This window comes from Xenopus laevis, chromosome 7L (genome assembly GCF_017654675.1).
Source record: "Xenopus laevis strain J_2021 chromosome 7L, Xenopus_laevis_v10.1, whole genome shotgun sequence".
In the NCBI taxonomy this organism is placed as follows: Eukaryota; Metazoa; Chordata; class Amphibia; order Anura; family Pipidae; genus Xenopus; species Xenopus laevis.
The window spans coordinates 61,142,436-61,162,839 of NC_054383.1; the positions used below are offsets into that span (position 1 = coordinate 61,142,436).

General features: G+C 44.4%; 1 protein-coding gene across 3 annotated transcripts in view; it reads left to right on the forward strand.

Moving 5' to 3' along the window:
- Positions 1–1,413: 1,413 nt before the first annotated feature.
- Positions 1,414–20,404, forward strand: part of LOC121395456 — an 89,065-nt gene continuing 70,074 nt past the window's right edge. The window contains exons 1-2 of one of the 3 annotated variants that reach the window (XM_041569014.1): positions 1,414–2,312; positions 5,614–7,893. In XM_041569014.1, coding sequence (XP_041424948.1) covers positions 1,451–2,312; positions 5,614–5,816 — 1,065 coding nt within the window. In that variant the 5' untranslated portion in view covers positions 1,414–1,450 and the 3' untranslated portion in view covers positions 5,817–7,893. Of the gene's footprint in view, positions 2,313–5,613; positions 7,894–20,404 lie in introns of those variants that run through there. The other 2 variants (XM_041569013.1, XM_041569015.1) reach the window with 2 other exon arrangements.

Genomic DNA, 20,404 nt, shown 5'->3' on the forward strand with positions numbered 1-20,404 from the left:
TACCTATCTGATTGATGCGTGTGCCTCTTCCCTGCTGATAGCTGCGCTTCTGACCTGCAGCTAGAACTCCTTGCTGTCCTGGATGCCATTTAACTTTGTAAATCCACAGTCCCGACCAGAGTAATGATGCACAGCTTGAAATCTATGGCGCATGTGAGCTGTGGGATACTGCAGGGCACTTGGCAGTTGCGCACTTCCTGATGGATTTTGGGTAGCCAATGAAAAAAGGCCTTTATCCCTGTCCAATCGGATGCTCAGAAGCTGTGTGTTTACGGATTCACCATGTGACATACCGTAATTACTGTAGTCAGGCAAAGTTCTGTAGCGTTCAGAGAGGGTAAGAGGTGTACGAATCCTTTCTCCTGAGTTCTCTCTCTTTCTGAGCTCATAAGTGTGGATGTGATCATTCCCACCTGTCAGTGATTTTATTTATTACTGTACTTAAAGCTTTTTTTGCCTGCACACGACGCTCCCCTCCCTAATCCCCACGCACTGTACAGTAAAGGAGAGAGAGAGACGGCTGACCGTCCCAGGTTGGGTGACTCTCCCACATTCCCACTGTGAATGCAGGCTCAGAGGTACAGGCGGCGATCACATTTATTTACAGGGTAGGGCACTTTCCTCCCTCCCTCACTAGCTGTTCTCTCAGCAATAAGGGTCTGCAGGTATTGTAAATCATATGTCCGCCCCCCCCCCAGCCGGCAGGACCCGTCCTGCTCTCTCTCACTGCTCTGCCTGTCTCCTGTGGTGAACTCCCTTTCAGTCACATCAAAACTGACTGCGGACATCAAGGTAGCGAGTCACTCAGAGTGTGTTTGAGTGTGCAGCCACAAGTAGTTATAATAGTTCCAGTAGATAACAGGAGGCCTCCTATCATAACTCCTACAGTTAAGAGCTTAGCAAGAAGTAAAGGGCAGGTAGCATGGAGATTGGGCAGCATGCCCATGGCTCAGGTTTCTCTCTGCATCAGCAAATAGGGGCAAGGGGGGTGGGCACAGTACTTTTACTTTGCTCTGCCATCCTGCAGCCCTGGTAGCACTATTTTCCCCATCGCACAAAAGTCATAGTACAGCAGAGCACATCATAACATTACTGAAATAATTGGCTGCACTCCCCCCTTAGCTATCTGTATAACAGAACATTCTGTCCCAGTGGCTGTACAGATCCTATCTGATCCCCATTGTAATCAGCAGTCCTGTCCTGCTTTATGGCAGCTGAGATTCCAGCTATCTGTATAACAGAACATTCTGTCCCAGTGGCTGCACAGATCCTATCTGATCCTCGTAGGGAGCAGACGTGTTTGGAGAGAGCTCGTGATTTTGAGAGAGAACTTGTGATTTTGACTTACCCAGGCCCTTCTGGGTCTGGGGAGGTTGATTTCTCACCTGTTTTTGCGGCTTTATAGCCTTTACTTTTCTTTTTTGTTTTATTTATTTATTTTTTTTTGGAAATGGGTAAGAAGTTGCCCCCAACAGAGGAAGCAGGGGCAATGAATACCCGAGCAAGGCTGGGATCCAGCAGGCGAGCAGTGAGCCAGAAAGCTGTAGTTGGTGCAGAAAAGAAAATGGCTGCTACTGTAAAGAAAGTGAACAAGAAAGGGAAAGTTTTGCCAAAGGAGGAGGAGGTGGAAGAGGTGTCTGTGGAGAGTGAGGAGGAGGAAAAGCTGGATGAGGTCCCTGAGTCAAGTCTGTCTGGGTTTGCGGCATCTGAGCCCCCTGTGCAACATGTTGCGGAACTACAAGTCTCTACATCTGGAGCTTCAGCAAAGGTTGGTGAATCCCAAGCTACCTGTGTCCCAGAGAGCACCCCCCAAGGAACAAGCAGGTCCCCCATAGCTATGGAGGAGGAAAGTCCTGTGGCCAGCGCAGACTGGAGCCCCTGGTCTGGTATTTGCATCAGTCAGGGAGCAGAGGGGAGCGGTGCTTTGCTGGGGGAAATGGAAGGTACAAGCGGCTGTACTGACACACAAGCAGCTGCTGCTATGGACAGTGACCCCCAGCTGAGGGAGAAAGCAGGTACCAGCTGCACTGCTGTAATGGAGGCCGGCCATGTGCTTGGGAAGGAGGACTCCATTTTGGAAGCAGAGACAGGCTTGTGTACAGCAAAGGGGAAGCTCCGCCCACCCAGCAAGAACTGCAGAAAGTCCAGCAGAGACAGTGAGAAAGGAAAGATTCCAGCAAAGAATCAGGGAACCCCCCCACAAATGGCACCGACTGCTGTTGCTTCAGCAGAGGGAGGAATGGAGGCAAGCATGGACTGTGGCTACCTGGCAGAGACTGTGGCTTTACAGGTGCTGGAGGAGAAATCTGCAGGTAACAAACAAACTGACTTTTCCTTAATTGCCTGTGTGGGGGAGGGGGTTTCCACTAATGAGACTGTTGCTGCTACAGACTGTGTTTCTAAAGACTTTTCTGGGGTCTCCACCTCTAAAGACTCTGTAAATCAGGAGGAAATTGTTAAAGCTTTAAAGACTATGGAGTTTTTGCAGCAGAGGAAAAAAGAACTAAATAATGTGATTGCAAAAGAACTTAGTTTGGCTGCCAAAGCGACTGGAGAGTTAAGAGGGCAGAGAATAAGAAAGACTGCGATGTACAATAAAGAGTTGGAGGAACTGGAGGAAGAAATTAAAAAGACTTTCCTTATAATTAAACCATGGGAAGAGATTTATAAGAACCGGGAAAGGTTTGAGCAGATGGAAAAAGGGAAACGTTTTTCTTCTAATGTTTCCTCTAATATCTCTGCTAATGTTGTTGTGCAGCCAGAGTGTGTGAGTGTGAGTGCTGGTGTGAGTGCAGGTGTGAGTGGGGCAAGTGGTGAGAGAGAGGCTGTGAGTGAAGGGGTACAGGGGGGTGAGAATGCTGGTGTGGGGGGGATGGGAGAGGGGACTGTGGGGGGCAGTAAGGCTGCTCCAGAGGTTGGGCAAGAGAGAAGCCAAGCACCTGTGAATGTGTGGGAAAGGAGGAGGCTGTTTGCTAACTCATCTGGGCTAAATAGATCCTTTGATGGGCCGGTGTTTAAGAGGCGCAATGTGGTGAGAATTAAATGGGAGGGGGAGCAAGACAAATTCCCAGGTTGGAGATATGTGGCACGTAACCTGGTGAAAGAGTCTATGGGTTTCACTACTAATGATGTCAATGCTTTTCTTGATATTTCTGTAACTGAATATGATCTCAGCTTTAAATTGTCCCAGGGGATGGAGAGGTTTTGGGCTCTTTATGACCAAAAGAAAAACACAAAAGAGTGGGAAAATTTTAAGGCAATCCCAATCTCACGTCCTGAAACCAAAAATGTAACCATAATTTTCAAACACGAATCAGTCCCCCCTGAGGATATCCTTGTTTGGTTAAAGAGACAATGCACAGTACTAACCCCTCTCACCAAGATCTATAATGAGGAAGGTTTTTGGGCAGGTGGATGGAAAGCCCAAGTGAAACTAGAGGTTCATTACAATGTCCCCAAGCACCTCCCTAACTCATTTTTCATAGGAAGAGAAAGGGGGGTTTGTTTTTACCCAGGCCAACCTCGCCAATGCTTTAAGTGTGGGTCAAACAGACACTTGGCCATTAACTGTGAAACCAAGGTGTGTGCTCTGTGTGGTGCTAAAAGCCATACCAGCAAGGAATGTAATGAGGTCAGGTGCAACCTATGTAATGCTCTGGGTCATACACAAAGGACTGCCCCAATGCTTGGCATAACATTGTCAGAGATTGCCCTAATTTGGAGCGGGAATTTCAGGAGGAGGAGGAGCGGGAGGAGGGGAGGGGGCATGAGGAAGAAATGGAGTTGGAGACCAGGGTGGAAGGAGTAGTGGAGCCTGCAGTCCCTCAGGAAACTAGGGGGAAGGAAAGGAAGGAGAAAGGGACAGAGAAGGAGGACTGGACTGTGGTAGGAGCAAAGGGGAATAAACAACAGGGAAAGATGGTTGTTAAGGCAGGTGTGAGCACATCAAACAGATTTACCCTCCCAGGTGGGAAGAGTTGGGGGGAGATGGCAGAGGAGGAGGAGGAGGAGGAGGAGGAAGAAAGGCTGATAGAGAAGGAAGAAAGGGACAGAGAGGAGAAGAAAAAGAAAAGGCGAAAAACAAAAGAAGGAAGAATATCCCCAGAACCCGATGCAGGCCAGACTCCAAGAATCCCAGAAGTTCTAGAAGTTACTGGGGAAGAGCAGGGGAAAAAGAGGAAGGAGAGAGACTCTGGGGAGGGAGGTTCCTTTGAGGAGGAGTTTCTGGTTTTTGTAGAAGGGGATGAATCTCAGGGGATGCAAGTTAAGAGATGTGGGGAAGGAGGGGAAGAGTCTTCAGCAAAACTCCCTAAAACATGATGGGTTCCCCAATTTCTTTTTGTACCCTTAATGTGAGAAGCATTAGGTCTCCCAAGGCAAGATTGGTAGCATTTGAGTTTTTATTTTCCTTGGTGGTAAATATCATTTTTGTTCAGGAGACTCGCCTAACTAATAGATACGATATCTACAATGCAAAGAGAGACTGGCAGAAAGGGCCCTCATTTTGGTCCATAGCAGAGGAACAGGCGGGAGGAGTGGGGATTCTGTTTAATGGTGACAGGCACATTGAAGTTAAGAGGTTGGTGGAGGTTAAAATGGGCAGGTGTTTGTTACTTGATATTAAGATAGAAGGGGAAGATCTAAGATTAATTAATATGTATGGGCCCCAATCAGTGGTGGAGAGGAAGGAACTCATAAGAGAAATGAGACAATATTTACACACCTCAATGCCAGTCATCCTAGCCGGGGATTTCAACCAAGTGACAGGGCCAGGGGATAGATCTGGTATGTATAGGAAATATGAGGGAGCATTTCTCAATGAGGTGGTTCAAACAGCAGGGTTGGTGGATGTGGCTACTGAAGGGGGTAGGAAGGCCAAGCACACGTATTTTTGTGGCTCCCGCAGTAGTAGAATTGACCAAATTTATATTAAAGCTGGTGCTCCTTTTTCAGGAGTTAAGGAGATTGAAGTGGGGTTTTCTGATCACTTGGTTCTTTTCTTTGAGTATGGGGTATCAGATAGTCTGGGGGTTGGTAAAGGTCTGTGGAGGTTAGGTTCAGAAATACTAAAGGATGAGGAACAAAAACCCTTTTGTGAGTTTGTTGTACAAAATATTCTGTCAAAAATGATTTTTTATGATTCACCAACACAGTGGTGGGAAGAGGCCAAGAGGTCATTTCGGGCTTTCTTCAAGTCCCTATCTGTTAAAAGGGAGGGAAATAGACAATGGCAGTACCAGTCCTTGAGAAAGAAGCTGGAGTCCTATATTTCGGATGGGGTGGTGGGGGAAAAAGTGACCCAGTTAAAGAACCAAATGAAGCAGTATCAGTACAGCCGCCAGAGGTCTCTGGTACTTGAGAGGGATTCTGGGATGAAAATTTCCCCAGATCCTTTTAGGAACTGTAAAGAGTCAGTTAAAAGGAAACTGGTGAGGGGTCTCATTGACTTCCAGGGTAAAGAGCAAAAGACAAGGGAGGGAATACTGGAGGTCGTGAGATCCTACAATGCTGCTTTGTTTGGAGAGAGAACTTTGGAGAGGGAAAGGATGACAGCTTTCTTAGAGACGACCCCAGGGCCTGACACAAATAATTTGGATTTTTCCCCCTTGACAGCTAAAATCACGGAGGAGGAGGTAAAGTTGGCGATAGAGAGTCTGCAGAATAAGAAAGCTCCAGGTCCGGATGGCTTAACATCAGAATTCTATAAGACCTTTAAAGATCTGTTGGCTCCGGCACTTGTTGAGGTGTTTAACAATTGTTTAGAGGAAGATGACCTCCCGCCATCTATGCAGTTTTCCTCTTTGATTTTGCATTAGACTCATACGCCAGAGACACCATGGACGTGCTTAATCAGATTAGTGAGATACAAACAGATAGCAACACCCTTCTAATCACCCTGGATGTAGAATCCCTTTACACCTCTATTAGCCATCAGCTGGGGTTGGAAGCTCTAAAATACTTTTTGTACAGCTATTTAGGTGAATCTGATGAAACCAGCTTTTTAATTAAAATGATGGGGTTCATCTTACATTTTAATTATTTTACATTCCAAGGGAAATTCTATCTGCAAACCCAGGGGACCGCCATGGGAACTTCCTGCGCTCCCTCGTATGCCAACCTTTTTTTGGGGCATTGGGAGGAGACCGTTGTGAACAGTCAAATGTTCAAAAATTACCACAATAAGATTTTAAGATGGATACGCTATATTGATGATATCCTGATACTATGGTCTGGCACGGAACAGGAAGCTCTGGAATTTATAGACAAGCTTAATATTAATAAACTTAATATCAAACTGACTGTGAATATCTCTAAACAAATGGTTTCCTTCCTGGACCTATCAATTATGATAACAGAGGAGGGCAAATTGACTACTGACAACTACAGAAAAGAGACAGCCACTAATTCCTTGCTAAGTTTCTCTAGTCATCATCCGTATTCTGTGAAAAAATCACTCCCTATAGGGGAATTTTTAAGACTAAAACGGAACTGTTCCTCTCATGTTCTCTTTAAAGAACAAGCGGTACTACTTAAAAACAGATTAAAACAAAGGGGATACTCCGGTAAACTCATAAAGAGAGCTTATCATAGAGCTTTAGGGACTGAAAGAGAACAATTGCTCCATCCAAAGACTAGGTCTCAGCAAGATAACACGGTCAGGTTTATAACTACATATAACTCTAACAGCAAGAAAATTAATCAAATTATTAATAAACACTGGTCGGTTTTGAAAGAAGACACGGTTCTAGATACTGTTCTACAAGATACAGTTTCTGTATGCTACAGACGTAGCCCTAATCTGAAAGACCTACTATCGAGAAGTCACTTCCAGACACCCAGCAGACCCAATATCATTAAGGGCTGCTTCCCCTGTAGAAATTGCAATATGTGTGATCACATGATCAAAAGCACAAAATTCAGTGATAGATTTAACATTAATCATACAATCAAGGATTACATCAATTGCAGAACCAAGGGAGTAATTTATGTACTGGAGTGCCCTTGTAAGAAACAATACGTTGGGATGACAACACAGATGCTCAAACTCAGAATACAACAACACTGCAGTTCAATCAGAAATGCGGATAAAATAGGTAAATCAGATAAAATATTATCCACAGTTGCAAGTCATTTCAAACAATATCACAATATGAACCCCTCCAATGTTAAATTTTGGGCTATAGAACAGATCCAATTGGGAATCAGAGGGGGTGATCTGGAACAAGAATTACTCAAACGGGAAACACATTGGATTTTCAAATTAAATTCAGTTTCACCCAATGGGATCAATGAAAATATACTATTTAATGCTTTTCTTTAATAAACATGATTCAGGTATTTGGTCTAACATATCAAATCCTTCTAATAGTAGACACTATTCTAATAAACATGATTCAGGTATTTGGTTTAACATATCAATTCCTTCTAATAGTAGACACTATTCCACTAACATTTTATTTAAATAATCTTGGTAATAAATAATAATAAGTTTTACTAACATCTCTTCCTCAATAAATACCGGTGGTTGTTATAGATACCAGTGAGTTATATATTGATTTAACCAAATACATCTGAAATGTGACCGTCGCTTAGCAACGATACACACATATCTTCCCCAATGTAACTCTCGCGAGATCTCATCGCGAGATCTCATTTCCAAGTATTGCGAGATCTCATCGTGAGATCCCATTTCCAAGTATCGCGAGATCTCATCGTGAGATCCCATTTCCAAGTATCGCGAGACCTCATCGCGAGATCTCATTTTCAAGTATCGCGAGATTTTGTATTCAGGAAGTGATAAAGATACCACACTAAACAAGTCACTTTTAGATTTTGCCTTGACAAAGCCAGCAGGCGAAACACGTGTTGGCACACTGGGAAGCGCTTTTTGTGAAGTCTCCTGTGCGCTTTCCTTATTTTTACTATTGCAAAATAATTTCCTATTGATTTTAAACCTTTGCGACCGCATTGATTCTTCTTTTATAATCTTACCTGTTATCTAATGGCACTGTGGGATTTGTAGTTTTATAGGGAAGATTAGCTCTCCGAATTATAAGATAGCAAGGTAAAATTGAGACTACAGTCCCCAGTGACCTACTTTCTCCTCCGTGTGGGGTCCCAGACTTAGAAAAATACAGGCAGCTAGAACTTGGGACTTCTCCACCTCTAACAGCTGGTCTCCTTTGAATAATTTTATGCAAACGTTTTTTAACACCCTATAACTTTAACTGGGGTGTATGGATTAATTACTCACCAATTTTTATGCAGTCTTCAAAGATTACCTTAATTGATTTGCAGCAATTTTAATGAATTTAGTAAAGTTTACTTTTTAACAGTTAATCAGTTATCTACAATCTTCTATAATGAATGGATTTTAATGTGTGATATATAATAATGAATTAACTTTAATCTCACCTGGGTCAATTTAATCCTGGTTATTTAAGTTAACTCCTTAATTTCATTTGAAGCACTAGCACTTTATAGCACAATATTAATTAATCCTGTTACATGATTTTTAATTGCTAATGAATTATTAGCACCTAGCACATAGCACTTTATTGGGTAACCCAGCAATGGCTGCCCAATAATTGAAGCAACACTGGGTTAGTAACCGTTAACGAAACTGTTAATAAACTCTGACACTGCTGCACTAATATTTGAATTTTCTTTAATTGGTGGTCAATTGAATAGAGAGGGGTTTTACTTATTTTCATTTCTATAACACATTATTTTGGTAATCACACCTCTTTCGTTCGGAAAACGTATTGCTTTTTTAGGAAGGTACACTGAACAATTCTTTCTTTATCTCTTTGATTTTGCTGTCAAAAGGTAAGGACGAGAAGCATATTGAGAACTGGAGGCCGATTGCCCTGCTCAATACAGATAGAAAGATTCTCGCAAAGGTTATTTTCTTTCGTTTAAGTTTATTTTCAAGCACTTTATTGTCTGACTGTCAGTTCTGCACGGTGAAGGGGCGGAGCATTTTTGGAGCTGTCTTTACCATTAGAGAGGCTCTGGAATTATGCAAAGCTCATAGGTGGGGGAAATACTTTCTGTGTTTAGATCAGTCAAAAGCCTTTGATAGGGTGAATCACCAGTACCTATGGGCTGTTTTGTCTAAATACGGTATCCCGGGTCAGTTCATTAGTTGGATAAAAGTTTTGTACAAAGGGGCGAGAAGCTTCCCACTAATTAACGGTTGGCAGGGTGAAGACTTCCAGGTTGGGGCAGGAGTAAGACAGGGGTGCCCTCTGAGTCCTTTGCTGTATGCATTTGCGTTAGATCCATTTCTTAGGTTGCTGCAGGGAGGTAACTTGGAGGGTATCTGTGCACCCAGTGGTCAGCGCCTGAGGTTGGTGGCCTACGCGGATGATGTGACAGTGGTTATCTCAAAGCCTGAAGAGGTGGAGAGAGTCTCCTGTTGCATCAGAAGCTACTCAGAGGCCTCAGGGTCTCTGGTCAATAGTGAAAAGTCGGAAGCTTTGTGGAGTTTGGAGGATGACCCCAGTTTTGAGTTAAGAACCTTCCCTGTTGCCTCCTCTCAAGTAAAAATACTAGGGGTTAAATTTGGGAGGGAAGATAATGCCAGGTTAAATTGGGAAGAGAAGTTGGATACCGGTTTGGCAAAAGTTCAGCGTTGGAAAGGGTGGAAGCTGACCTATAGGGAAAGAGTTAACCTTATCAAGACTTTTCTGATCCCGTTGTTTTTGTATGTGTCCTGTGTGTTTCCTTTGCCAGAATCTTTCTATGCTCGAGTCTATAGCTTATTCTTCCAGATGATCTGGGGGAATAGGCTAAACCCAGTCAAAAGAGGGGTAACGTTCCTGCAGAGGAAAGAGGGAGGTTTGGGGATGGTCTGTCCTGTGACCTTCTTTGGTGTCATGTTCCTAAAGTTTAACTTTGGGGGTCTGACTCAAGGAACAAGCTCCCTGTGGGAAAGTTGTATCAGGTCTTGGGCATCGTCTTTTATCATGGACTGGCTGCAGGGCGGTAGGGAGAAAGAGGTCCGTGTAAGACAGAGCTATTTCCCACCACACATTGCCCATGCCCTTAAGCTGATAAAGAGGTGGGGCATTGGGGCAGAAGAAATAACATCAACCCCAAGGAAGCAAATCTATGCCAGGGTACTAACCTCCTTCTTTACTGTCCCACTGGCTATAAGAGACTGTACCAGCAAAACCCTGGAGGACATACTAAAGTATTTAAACAGTGTGAGACTCCCCCCAAAACTGTTTGATAACTCCTGGCTGACACTGCAGGGCAAGTTGTATGTGCGGGGCAACATGAAATATCTGAGTCATGTAAGAAAAGAGTGTCCCTGGGGGTGTGGGGTGGAGGAGAGTCAAGAGCACTTTTTGGTGGATTGTTCGGTGTCAAACAGTTTATATGAGGGTGTACTGAAGGTGTTGGGTATTTATGGGATCATTCATAGGAAGCACCGCTATAACCAAGAGACTGTATTTATTATACTATCAGTCATTCGATACCATCTGTGGTCTATCCGATGTATGAAAACCTTTGGGAAAGACAATCAATCAATAGACCAAACAATAAGTAAAATCTTAAGGGAAATTGTGTTTATTAAAGTCAATGAGATTCAGAAAAAAAGCTTGAATGAAAAAAATTGTTTGAACTTTGATTTCTCTTGGTCAAATTCTTTGTAAATAATGTACATATTGTAATATAATGTCATTTTGATATACTTTGATTTTGTTATGCTTTGTATTGTTTTTTATTTTAAATAAAAATCCCTATCTGATCCCCATTGGAAGCAGCAGTCCTGTCCTGCTTTATGGCTGCTGAGATTCTAGCTATCCGTATAACAGAACATTCTGTCCCAGTGGCTGCACAGATCCTATCTGATCCACATTGCAAGCAGTCGTGTGTCAGAGAGCTCTGCAATGTCCGGAACAAGCCCAGGCCCTGCTAGGGCTGGTCGGGCTACCAGACAAAGTGAGGCCCAGGCTTTGGGGCCTAGCCTTCCGGCTGAACATACAAGGCCAAAGCTACGCTCCTCTTCTCTGGGAACCCCCAGATCAAGGAGGAGAAACAGCAGTGAGAGTGATGAGGAGATGGAGAAAAGTCTGGCTGAGATCAGAAAACAAAAACAAAGGAATGTACAAGTGGCTCAGGCCCAGGAAGTTGGAAGCCGGCGTGGGGCTCCCACTGAGAAACCCCCCCAGGAAGAATCCAAGCTGAATCCTGCATTACCCCCAGGGAAACAAGGTAAGAAGAAAGAGCAAAAGCCTGAATGTGACCCTGTGTGTGCAGAGAATAAACAGCAGCAGCTGCAGGTTACAGTAGTGAGTGGGTTAAGTAAATGCACTGACACTGAAAGTAAAACCCTGCAAAAGAAAGAAACATCTGACAAACCTGCTGATAAAATGCACAAGTTTATTGCACCCCAAACACACAGTGATCCCCCCCTGTCAGACCCTGTGATGCACATGGAGTTGGAGTCTGTGGCCCCTGGGGAGGGAGGTGTCTGTGTTGTAGAGCTGGGAGAGTCTGGGAAGCCAAGTGAACTGACAGTTGCAGCAGACCTGCAGTCTCAGCATGGGGAATCCAAGATGGCGTTGGCAAACACTGCACAAGGAGTTGGGGGCGTCGGCAATGACACCACAAAGGCTCCTGTCAGTCAAACTGAGCCTCTCACCTGTGCAGGTGCAGCCAATGTTACAGCTCAATCACCAGGGGGAGAGAATGTGCAGGAGGAACAGCTTGTGAGGAAGAAGGGGGAGGAGACAACATTTAAAGCAACAGTGGCAAAGCCAAGCAAAGGAGCCATTCCATGCAAAGGCAAGATTAAAGGCAAAGACGAGCCAATCACTGCAGAGGAGGTTGCAGAAGCCTTAAAGGAGCTGCAAACATTACAAAATGAAAAGAAAAAACTGCAGATATCCATAAAGTGTCTGAATAACCTCGTATTCTTTTCTGATGGGAAGGAAACTGAGCTTAACAGGAGAAAGAAAGACAGTTTGTTTGATGAAATGAGCAGCATTGACCAGCGAATAAACCAACTGTATGGGAAAGTCGGGCCATGGAAAGAAATCTATCAGAACAAGCAAAGGTTTGAGTCAATGCGTTCTGGTTATAAAGCAGCGTATCCACATCCTGCTACTGGGCGGCGCCAGACCCGATCCAGTACCTCCAACAGTCCGGCCACTTCTGAAAGTGAACCAGAGTTTGCAAAACCATTGCCTCCCCGTCGGCAGCAGCAACGACCAAGTGGCAGAGTCAATTGGCAGAACATGACTTTTGATGAGAAGGAGATTCAGGAGCAAGAAAAGAAGAAAAAAGAACAGAAAAGCTTCAAGGTGAATCTGCCACAAACCAGCACAAGACCTAAGCTACGGTATGAGGATTCGTCTCAAGCCGCCTATGAAATCTCATCTGATCAGGACTTTCCAGAGTTGCCTAAAGCAGCAGTGAGACCATCAGAAGATCCAAGTGTCCGGCGCCGGAACCAAACAGAGGGCAAGAAGGTCTCCCATAAAGCAGCTGAGAGTGGCCCAGAATCTGAAGACAAAATGGAAGTGGCGGCTCAAGAATCTCTTTTGTGTGTTCAGAATGAAGTGGCTGAGAGTGTGGCTGAGAGTGTGACACCTGTCACAGATGGGAATGAGTGTGAGCAGATGGAAGTGAGAGAGAGTCAAGCTGAAGAGGCAGAAGTGAGAGAGAGTGCGGCTGAGCAAACAGAAGTGAGAGAGAGTGCGGTTGTGCAGCCTGAACAAGAGAATGCAGCGGAAGAGTCTGTGACTCAGGAGGCAGGGGTAGAGGTGGAGCAAGTTGGTCATATAGAGAGTCAGTCAGATCAGGTACAGCAGAGAGTGGAGGTAGAATCTATTCAGGTAGGAGGGGTGGATGAAACTGCAAACAGTTTTTGGGGAAAGCAAAGGCTCTTTGCAACCCCAGACATGTCCCATGATAACCAACCCTTTAAGAGGAAACATTGGGAAAAAATTAAATGGGATGGAGAGAAAGAACAAGTTCCATCTAGAAGGTTTCTTGTAAGAACAGTCATACTGGATAGTATGGGTTTCAGGCCTGGGGATTTATCAGCTGTTATAGCACAAACTGAAACTGATTTGATGTAACTTTTAAGCTTCAGGAAGCACTTGAAAATTTTTGGCGTATCTATAATATGCAAAAAAGGGCAGGTAACCAAAATTGGGAACAATTTGTGGTAATCCCTATGACAAAGCCTGAGACAAAAAACATCACAATTGTAACAAAGAATGACGCCATTCCTCAGGAAGACATTCTCATATGGTTGCGCAGGCAATGCACAGTCCTTACACCTCTAGTTAAGGTTTTTGATGAGGATGGGGTTTGGGAAGGAGTCTGGAAAACCCAGGTTAAGTTGAACATCTCGGGTAACGTTCCACAGCACCTGCCCAATTCTTTTTTCATTGGGAAAGAACGAGGTATCTGTTTTTATGCTGGGCAGCCCCGTAGGTGCTATAAATGTGGAGCAAGTAACCATTTGGCCAGGTCATGTGCAGTCCTGAGGTGCGCCCTATGTAATGCAATTGGTCATGTTGCAGATGCATGTGTAAATGTCAGGTGCAATCTCTGTAATCGAATGGGACACGTGCATAGGAGTTGCCCTGAGGCCTACCATAATATAGTCACCCTTTTCCCAGAGATTGACAAGGAGATGAGGAAGGATTTTGTAACACCAGAAAGAGAGACCAGTGAGGAAAGTGAAACAGAAGTGAGGGACTCACAGAGTAGTACTGTTCCAAAGAAACCTGTGGAGAAAACAGTGAGAACAAACAGAAAGGAGAACCCAAAACCAGTCAGAGAGATAAGTGGGAAAGCAGTAAGAACAAGCAGAAAGGAGAACCCAAAACCAGTCAGAGAGATAAGGGAGAAAGCAGTGAGGAGCAATACCAACAAGGAAGGTAAAAAGGATGAGAATGGCTGGCAGACAGTCAACACAAAAAATAAAACCAAAATGCAGGCTGACTTGTTAGACCCAGGGGAAGGTTCTGCTACGTCATTCTTAATTACCACCAAAAACAAATTTGTGGTTTTGGAGAAGGAGTCTGAGACCTGGGGAGACAGAGCTGAAAGAGAGGAGCAGGAGGAACTAGAGAAAATAGAGAGAGAAGAAGAGAGCGAACTAGAACAGGGAAATACAGAAGAAATGGAAATCCAACTCCCTTTAAAAAAAGAGGAAGGGAAGGGAGTGACCAGACTGTCAGGAAGAAAGGTGTAGGTGCAAAACATTCCAGTGATCAGGACGGAGAGAGTGTTTGTCTTGAGGATGGAATGAGATCTCGCTGTGGTCCTCAAGTCAAGCGATATGGGGAGGAGGCTGTAGGTTTGGGTAAGAAAAAACATCCTCACAAGCATTCATGATGGTGCAGCCTACAATAAGATTCTTGACCTCTAATGTTTGCAGTGTGAGATTGCCTCGTACAAGATTCATGGCATTCGAAAGTTTAGCAAACTCAGATGCTGAGGTTTTTTTCCTTCAGGAAACCCGACTCACTACCCAGGCAGATCTTAGAAAGGCAAGAGCTGATTGGCGACATGGACCTTCCTTCTGGTCTATAGCAGAGGAACCATGTGGGGGAGTAGCAATACTGTTTCGGGGTGGCCTCAATATTACAGTACACCGTTTGCTTGAGATCCAGGTGGGCCGATGTTTGCTACTGGATGTCACGATAAGTGGAAGTCGTTTCCGTCTTATAAACATCTATGGGCCACAGTCTATGGCAGCCAGGAGGGCCCTGCTAGTTGAAGTGAGACCTTTTCTGCACACTTCCCTTCCAGTCATCCTGGCTGGTGATTTCAACCAGGTCCTTGGACGAGGAGATCGTTCTGGTAAAATGAGAAAATCAGAAAGTTATTATTTAAACATGCTTATTCAGCAGGCTGGTCTGGTTGATGTTGCAACCTGGGGTGGCCGGAAGGCGTCACATACCTATAGATGTGCAGAAAGAAGCAGCCGTCTAGATATGGCTTTTGTCAGGGCTGGTGAGGAGTTCACTAATGTGAAGGAAGTTGGGGTCGAGTACTCTGATCACTTGACACTCTCTTTTACAGTGGGATCCTCATCTATTCCAGTGAAGGGTAAGGGTCTGTGGCGGCTGAGTGTGGATTCCCTGGAGGGTGAGTCAGTTCAACAGTCTTTTGAGGCTCTTCTTTGCCACCAGCTCGATAGAGTCGATTTTTACAACTCTGTGTCATCATGGTGGGAGGATGCCAAATTCTCATTCCGGACCTTCTTCCGTAAGCTATCTGTACGTAGGGAGGGAAATAGGTATAAGAAGTACCTGACTCTTTTAAAGAAGTTGGAGTCCTCTATTTCGGATGGGGTGGAGGGGTCAAAAATTGCCCAGCTGAAGGCCCAGATCAGAGAATGTCAGTACAGCCGGTACAAATCTCTTGTGCAGGAAAGGGATTATGGGAGTTTTCACTCACCGGACCCCTTTTTAAACTGCAAAGAGAATGTTGGGCGAAAACTTGTCACCAGTCTGATCAATCCCAAGGGTGAGTTACAAACATCAAGGGAGGGCATCCTTGGGATTGTGAAAGACTTCTACGGTTCTCTGTTCCGGGCTAAGGCTTTGGATAAGGGGAGGACTTCATCCTTCCTGGAGGCAACCCCAGGGCCTGATGTAACTAATTTGGACTTTGAGCCTTTGACAGCTGAGATCACGGAGGATGAAGTCAAAGCTGCCATCGACTGCCTCGCCAAAAAGAAGGCTCCAGGACCAGACGGCCTTACAGCCGAATTTTATAAGAAGTTTAAAGATCAGCTGGCTCCAGTTCTCGTAGAGGTTTTTAGAGACTGCCTGGAAGGGGGTATCTTACCCCCCTCTATGAGAGAATCTTCCTTGATCCTGCTGTCAAAAGGTAAGGATCCAAAGCATGTTGAAAATTGGAGGCCAATTGCCCTTCTCAACACTGATAGGAAGCTTCTCGCACGGATACTTTTTACTAGATTGAGTTCATTTTCAGGCACTTTATTATCTCCTGTCCAGTTCTGCACGGTGAAAGGGCGGAGCATCTTTGGGGCGATCCTTACTATTAGGGAAGCCTTGGAGCAATGCAAAGTGTTACTTTCTAACTCTGGACCAGGCTAAGGCCTTTGATCGAGTGGATCATGAGTATCTGTGGGCCGTTTTGGCAAAGTATGGCATCCCGGGAACTTTCATTAGATGGCTCTCAGCTTTGTACAAAGGGGCAGTAAGCTTTCCACTTATCAATGGGTGGCGCGGTGAAAACTTTGAGGTTGGGGCCGGGGTAAGACAGGGGTGTCCCTTAAGCCCTCTGCTGTATGTTTTTGCGATCGATCCTTTTCGAAGGCGTTTGCAGGTGAGTGGAATTAAGGGTCTCTCTGTTCCCCATAGCCAGCCCCTCAGGTCGGTAGCCTATGCGGATGATGTCACGGTAGCAGTCTCTTGTCCGGAAGATGCGAGAGTGCTGTCCGAGAAAATCAGAAGTTACTCCGAGGCCTCCAGGTCTCTGGTCAACATGGATAAGTCTCAAGCTTTTTGGTCATTAGACGAGGAGCCGGCTTTTCCACTCCAGGAATTTTCAACAGCCCAAACTCAGATTAGAATTTTGGGAATCAAATTTGGGAAGGGAGATGATGGTAGGCAAAACTGGGAAGAAAAGTTGGATGCCGGAAATGCAAAGGTACAGCGTTGGAAGCAGTGGAAGCTGTCCTACAGAGTAGGGGTGAAGCTCATGAAGACTTACCTGGTCCCTATCTTTTTGTTTGTTTCCTACGTGTATCCGCTGCCAGAAGCTCTCTATGCTCGGATCCAAAGCCTGTTCTTCCAGTTAATCTGGGGGAACAGGCTGAATCCTGTAAAAAGGGCATTACTTACCTGCAGAGGAAAGAGGGAGGGTTGGGCATGTTGTGTCCAGTGGCTTTCTTTGGATCCATTTTCTTGAAGTTTAACTTTGGGAGCCTGGGCCAAAGAACTGATTCCCTGTGGGAATGTTGCATCAAGAATTGGGCATTGCCTCTGGTAGGAGATTGGCTGCTTGGCGATAGTGTGAAGCAGGTCCGAGTGCGCGGGAATTGTCTCCCACTGCATATTCGACTCGGGCTAAAACTTTTGAGAAAGTGGGACATTAGAATTGGGGAACTGAGTTCTGTTACAAGGAGACAAATTTATCAGAGGATCCTATTGAGCTACTTTGTTGTCCCCATGGCCTTGAAGGACTTTGTGGGGGATGTCCTTTCTCAGAGCCTCCGGTGGCTCAATGACAGAAGGGTGCCCCCAAAGTATTTTGATCTGAACTGGCTGGCTCTTCAGGGAAGACTTTTTGTCCGAGGCAATGTGAGCTTTTTGAACATCACAGAGAGGGAGTGCCCATGGGGCTGTTCCACTAATGAGACCCTAGAACATTTTCTTGTGGATTGTCCTGTGACAAAAGTTTTAAAACATCGGCTGGCAGAGGCTCTCAACGTGCACCACATCAAACACCTGTCCTATGCTGATACGGCCTATGGTGTTCTGTCTGTCCCACATCCCCTGGATAGAGGGACAGTGTATCTAATAATATCGGTGATGAGGTACCACCTATGGCAGTTCCGCTGCAGAAGGTCCATTAGCCATGAGAATGTTGTTATAGACCAAATAGTGAAGTCTGTGGTGGCTGATTTGGGTTTCCTGAGGGAAAGAGAGGTTAAGCAAAGCTGTCTGAATGCATCCAAATGGAGAGGTGTGAAACTGTGACTTATACTGATGTATTTATGATACTAATGCCTGTGATGTCTGACATGTTTCTCTTTCAAACAGACAATGTGATAACACCAGCTCATGCTTTTCAGTGGAAACGTTCTGCAAGCTCTTTGGCTCAGCAATATATATGTCCTGAGTTGGGGGGGTGTATGTGGGAAGGGTGGTGTGATGGCCCACTAATAGAAAGACAAACTTTGGACTTTGTGGCCGGGTTTGTGGTGGTGAAGGTGGTGGTTGGGGAGGGAGGAAAACCTTTTTCATGGACAAAGGGAAAGACTTTGCCAAGTTTGTTTTGGGAATTATGGACAGAGGAAGGACTCCAAGAGGGTTTGGTGGTGGGAGATACTGCTGAGCCAAGCCAAAGATTCATGGACTATATTTTGCTTATTGGTGGTAAATAGTTTAAAATCAGTTTTGATTTAGCTGAGTTGATGATTATTGTAAATTGATAAGTTTTTACAAAATAAAAAAATTCCTATCTGATCCCCATTGTAAGCAGCAGTCCTGCCTGGCTTTTTGGTAACACACATTAAAGGCTTGTGTCTATAGCATAGCCATGGTGAGTTTCTCTAGTGGGCAACCAGTGATACTGACACAAATGTCCAGGGCCGGAACTAGGGGTAGGCAGGGTAGGCGCCTGCCTAGGGCGCAATCATGTGGGGGCACACTTTTAAGGGGATCTTTTTCTTCTTTTTTTTTTAAACACTGGCCTTTGCGTGGATTTTACACCATCTTTTTCTTTTCCCCCTGAAAATTGTAAAATGGGTCTTCTACTGTAATGATCTGTTGCCTGTTTACCTTCTGAATATACTGTTTACCACGCAGAACAATTAGTGAAGTGCCCTGGCTGAGTTTATTATGCACACAGTGTATGAGTTGCGTCTCTGCTCTGAGTAAATGTGGAATGTCATTTATGGGAAAATTAAACTTTTATCAGCTGTACAGAACAGAAGGATAATTGATCAGAGAAACATCACTGCAACATGTTTACCATATGTTAGTTCAGAATTGTTGAAGCCAGATCCTTAATCCGCATTACAAGTTATTAATTGGCAACAGGCATTACATTAGGAATTTCCTAACCACCAACTGAATACACAAATATATACCGTACATGGGCTGTTTTATAAGGTTATTTTTTTTTTTATCCTGTTAGAAATGGATACCGATACCGCTAATCCTAGACCAAAACAAAAACGCAGGTCATACGAAGCTAGTTTCAAACTGAAGGTTGTGTCAAGAGCAGAAGAAAGCAATAACAGTATTGCAAGTAGGGAATTTTGTGTTGATGAAAAACAAGTGAGGGAGTGGCGGAAAATGAAGGCTGACTTGGAAAAGATCCCAAAGGCTAAAAAAGCTCGACATGGTTTAACAACTTCTTATGGGGCTTTAGAGATTGAATTGCATAAATGGTTTATGGAGTGTCGTCAAAATGGTTACTGCGTAACACGCATGGGAATTCGCTTACGTGCCCTTCAAATGGCTAAGGATGACAAATATAAAGCTCCAGGCATTGAAAATTTTGTTGCGTCAGCAGGATGGTGTACCCGCTTCATGAATAAGTTTGACCTATGTTTGCGACAGAGAACAAAGATTTCACAGAAGTTGCCGCAAGACCTTGAAGAAAAAGTGATGTCATTCCAATCATTCATCATAAAACAAAGAAGGATTCATAACTATGACCTGGGAAATATTGGGAATATGGATGAAACACCTATGACTTTTGATCTTCCAAGCAACAGAACTGTGGCAAGTTTAGGAGGCAAAACTATTTTCCTCAGAACCACAGGAAATGAAAAAAATCATTTCACAGTTGTTCTGTCATGTTTGGCTAATGGGACCAACCTGCGGGCTGTCATTATTTTTAAAAGAAAGACCTTGCCTAAAAAGGTAAAATTCCCACCAAAAATGCACATGTTAAAGGCTGGATGGATGCAGACGGAACAAAGAAATGGCTGAAAGAAATTTGGAATGGAAGGCCAGGAGCAGCCTTAAAAAAGAAACCATCATTGCTAGTTTGGGATATGTTCAGAGCCCACACATCTGATGACATAAAACAATTGGCAAAGTCTTCTCAAGTTACTTTGGCTGTTATTCCAGGTGGGCTTACATCTGTGTTGCAGTCCCTCGATGTGTCTTTAAATAAACCTTTCAAAGACCGTATGCGAAAGATGTGGCATGAATGGATGTCATCTGGTCGAGCTAAACTGACAAAATCTGGAAATCTAACGAAGCCCGACATTGAATTAATAGCAAAGTGGGTTCGAGATGCATGGGAAGATATTCCAGAGGACATGGTGCAACGCGCCTTCCAGAAATGTGGCATTAGTAATGCTATGGATGGCAGTGAAGACTGCGCTTTGTTTGAGAATGACAGCAGTGATGGTGATGCCTGCGAACTCAATGATGATGACAATGTCTATGCTGAAAGGAACCAGCAGCACACTGTATTCAAGTTGCAAAAAGTGTACCAAAATTTATTAAGCCCACATCATACAATTTAGCCTAAATTGTATGATGTGGGCTTAATAAATTTTGGTACACTTTTTGCAACTTGAATACAGTGTGCTGCTGGTTCCTTTCTACATGTTATTATGACCCAGTGACAGGAGTGGGTCCTCCAGTTACAGCACCTGACACTACAAGAAGTGTGAAACAACAAGGTGAGCGCTCCACGTTTACAGAGACAA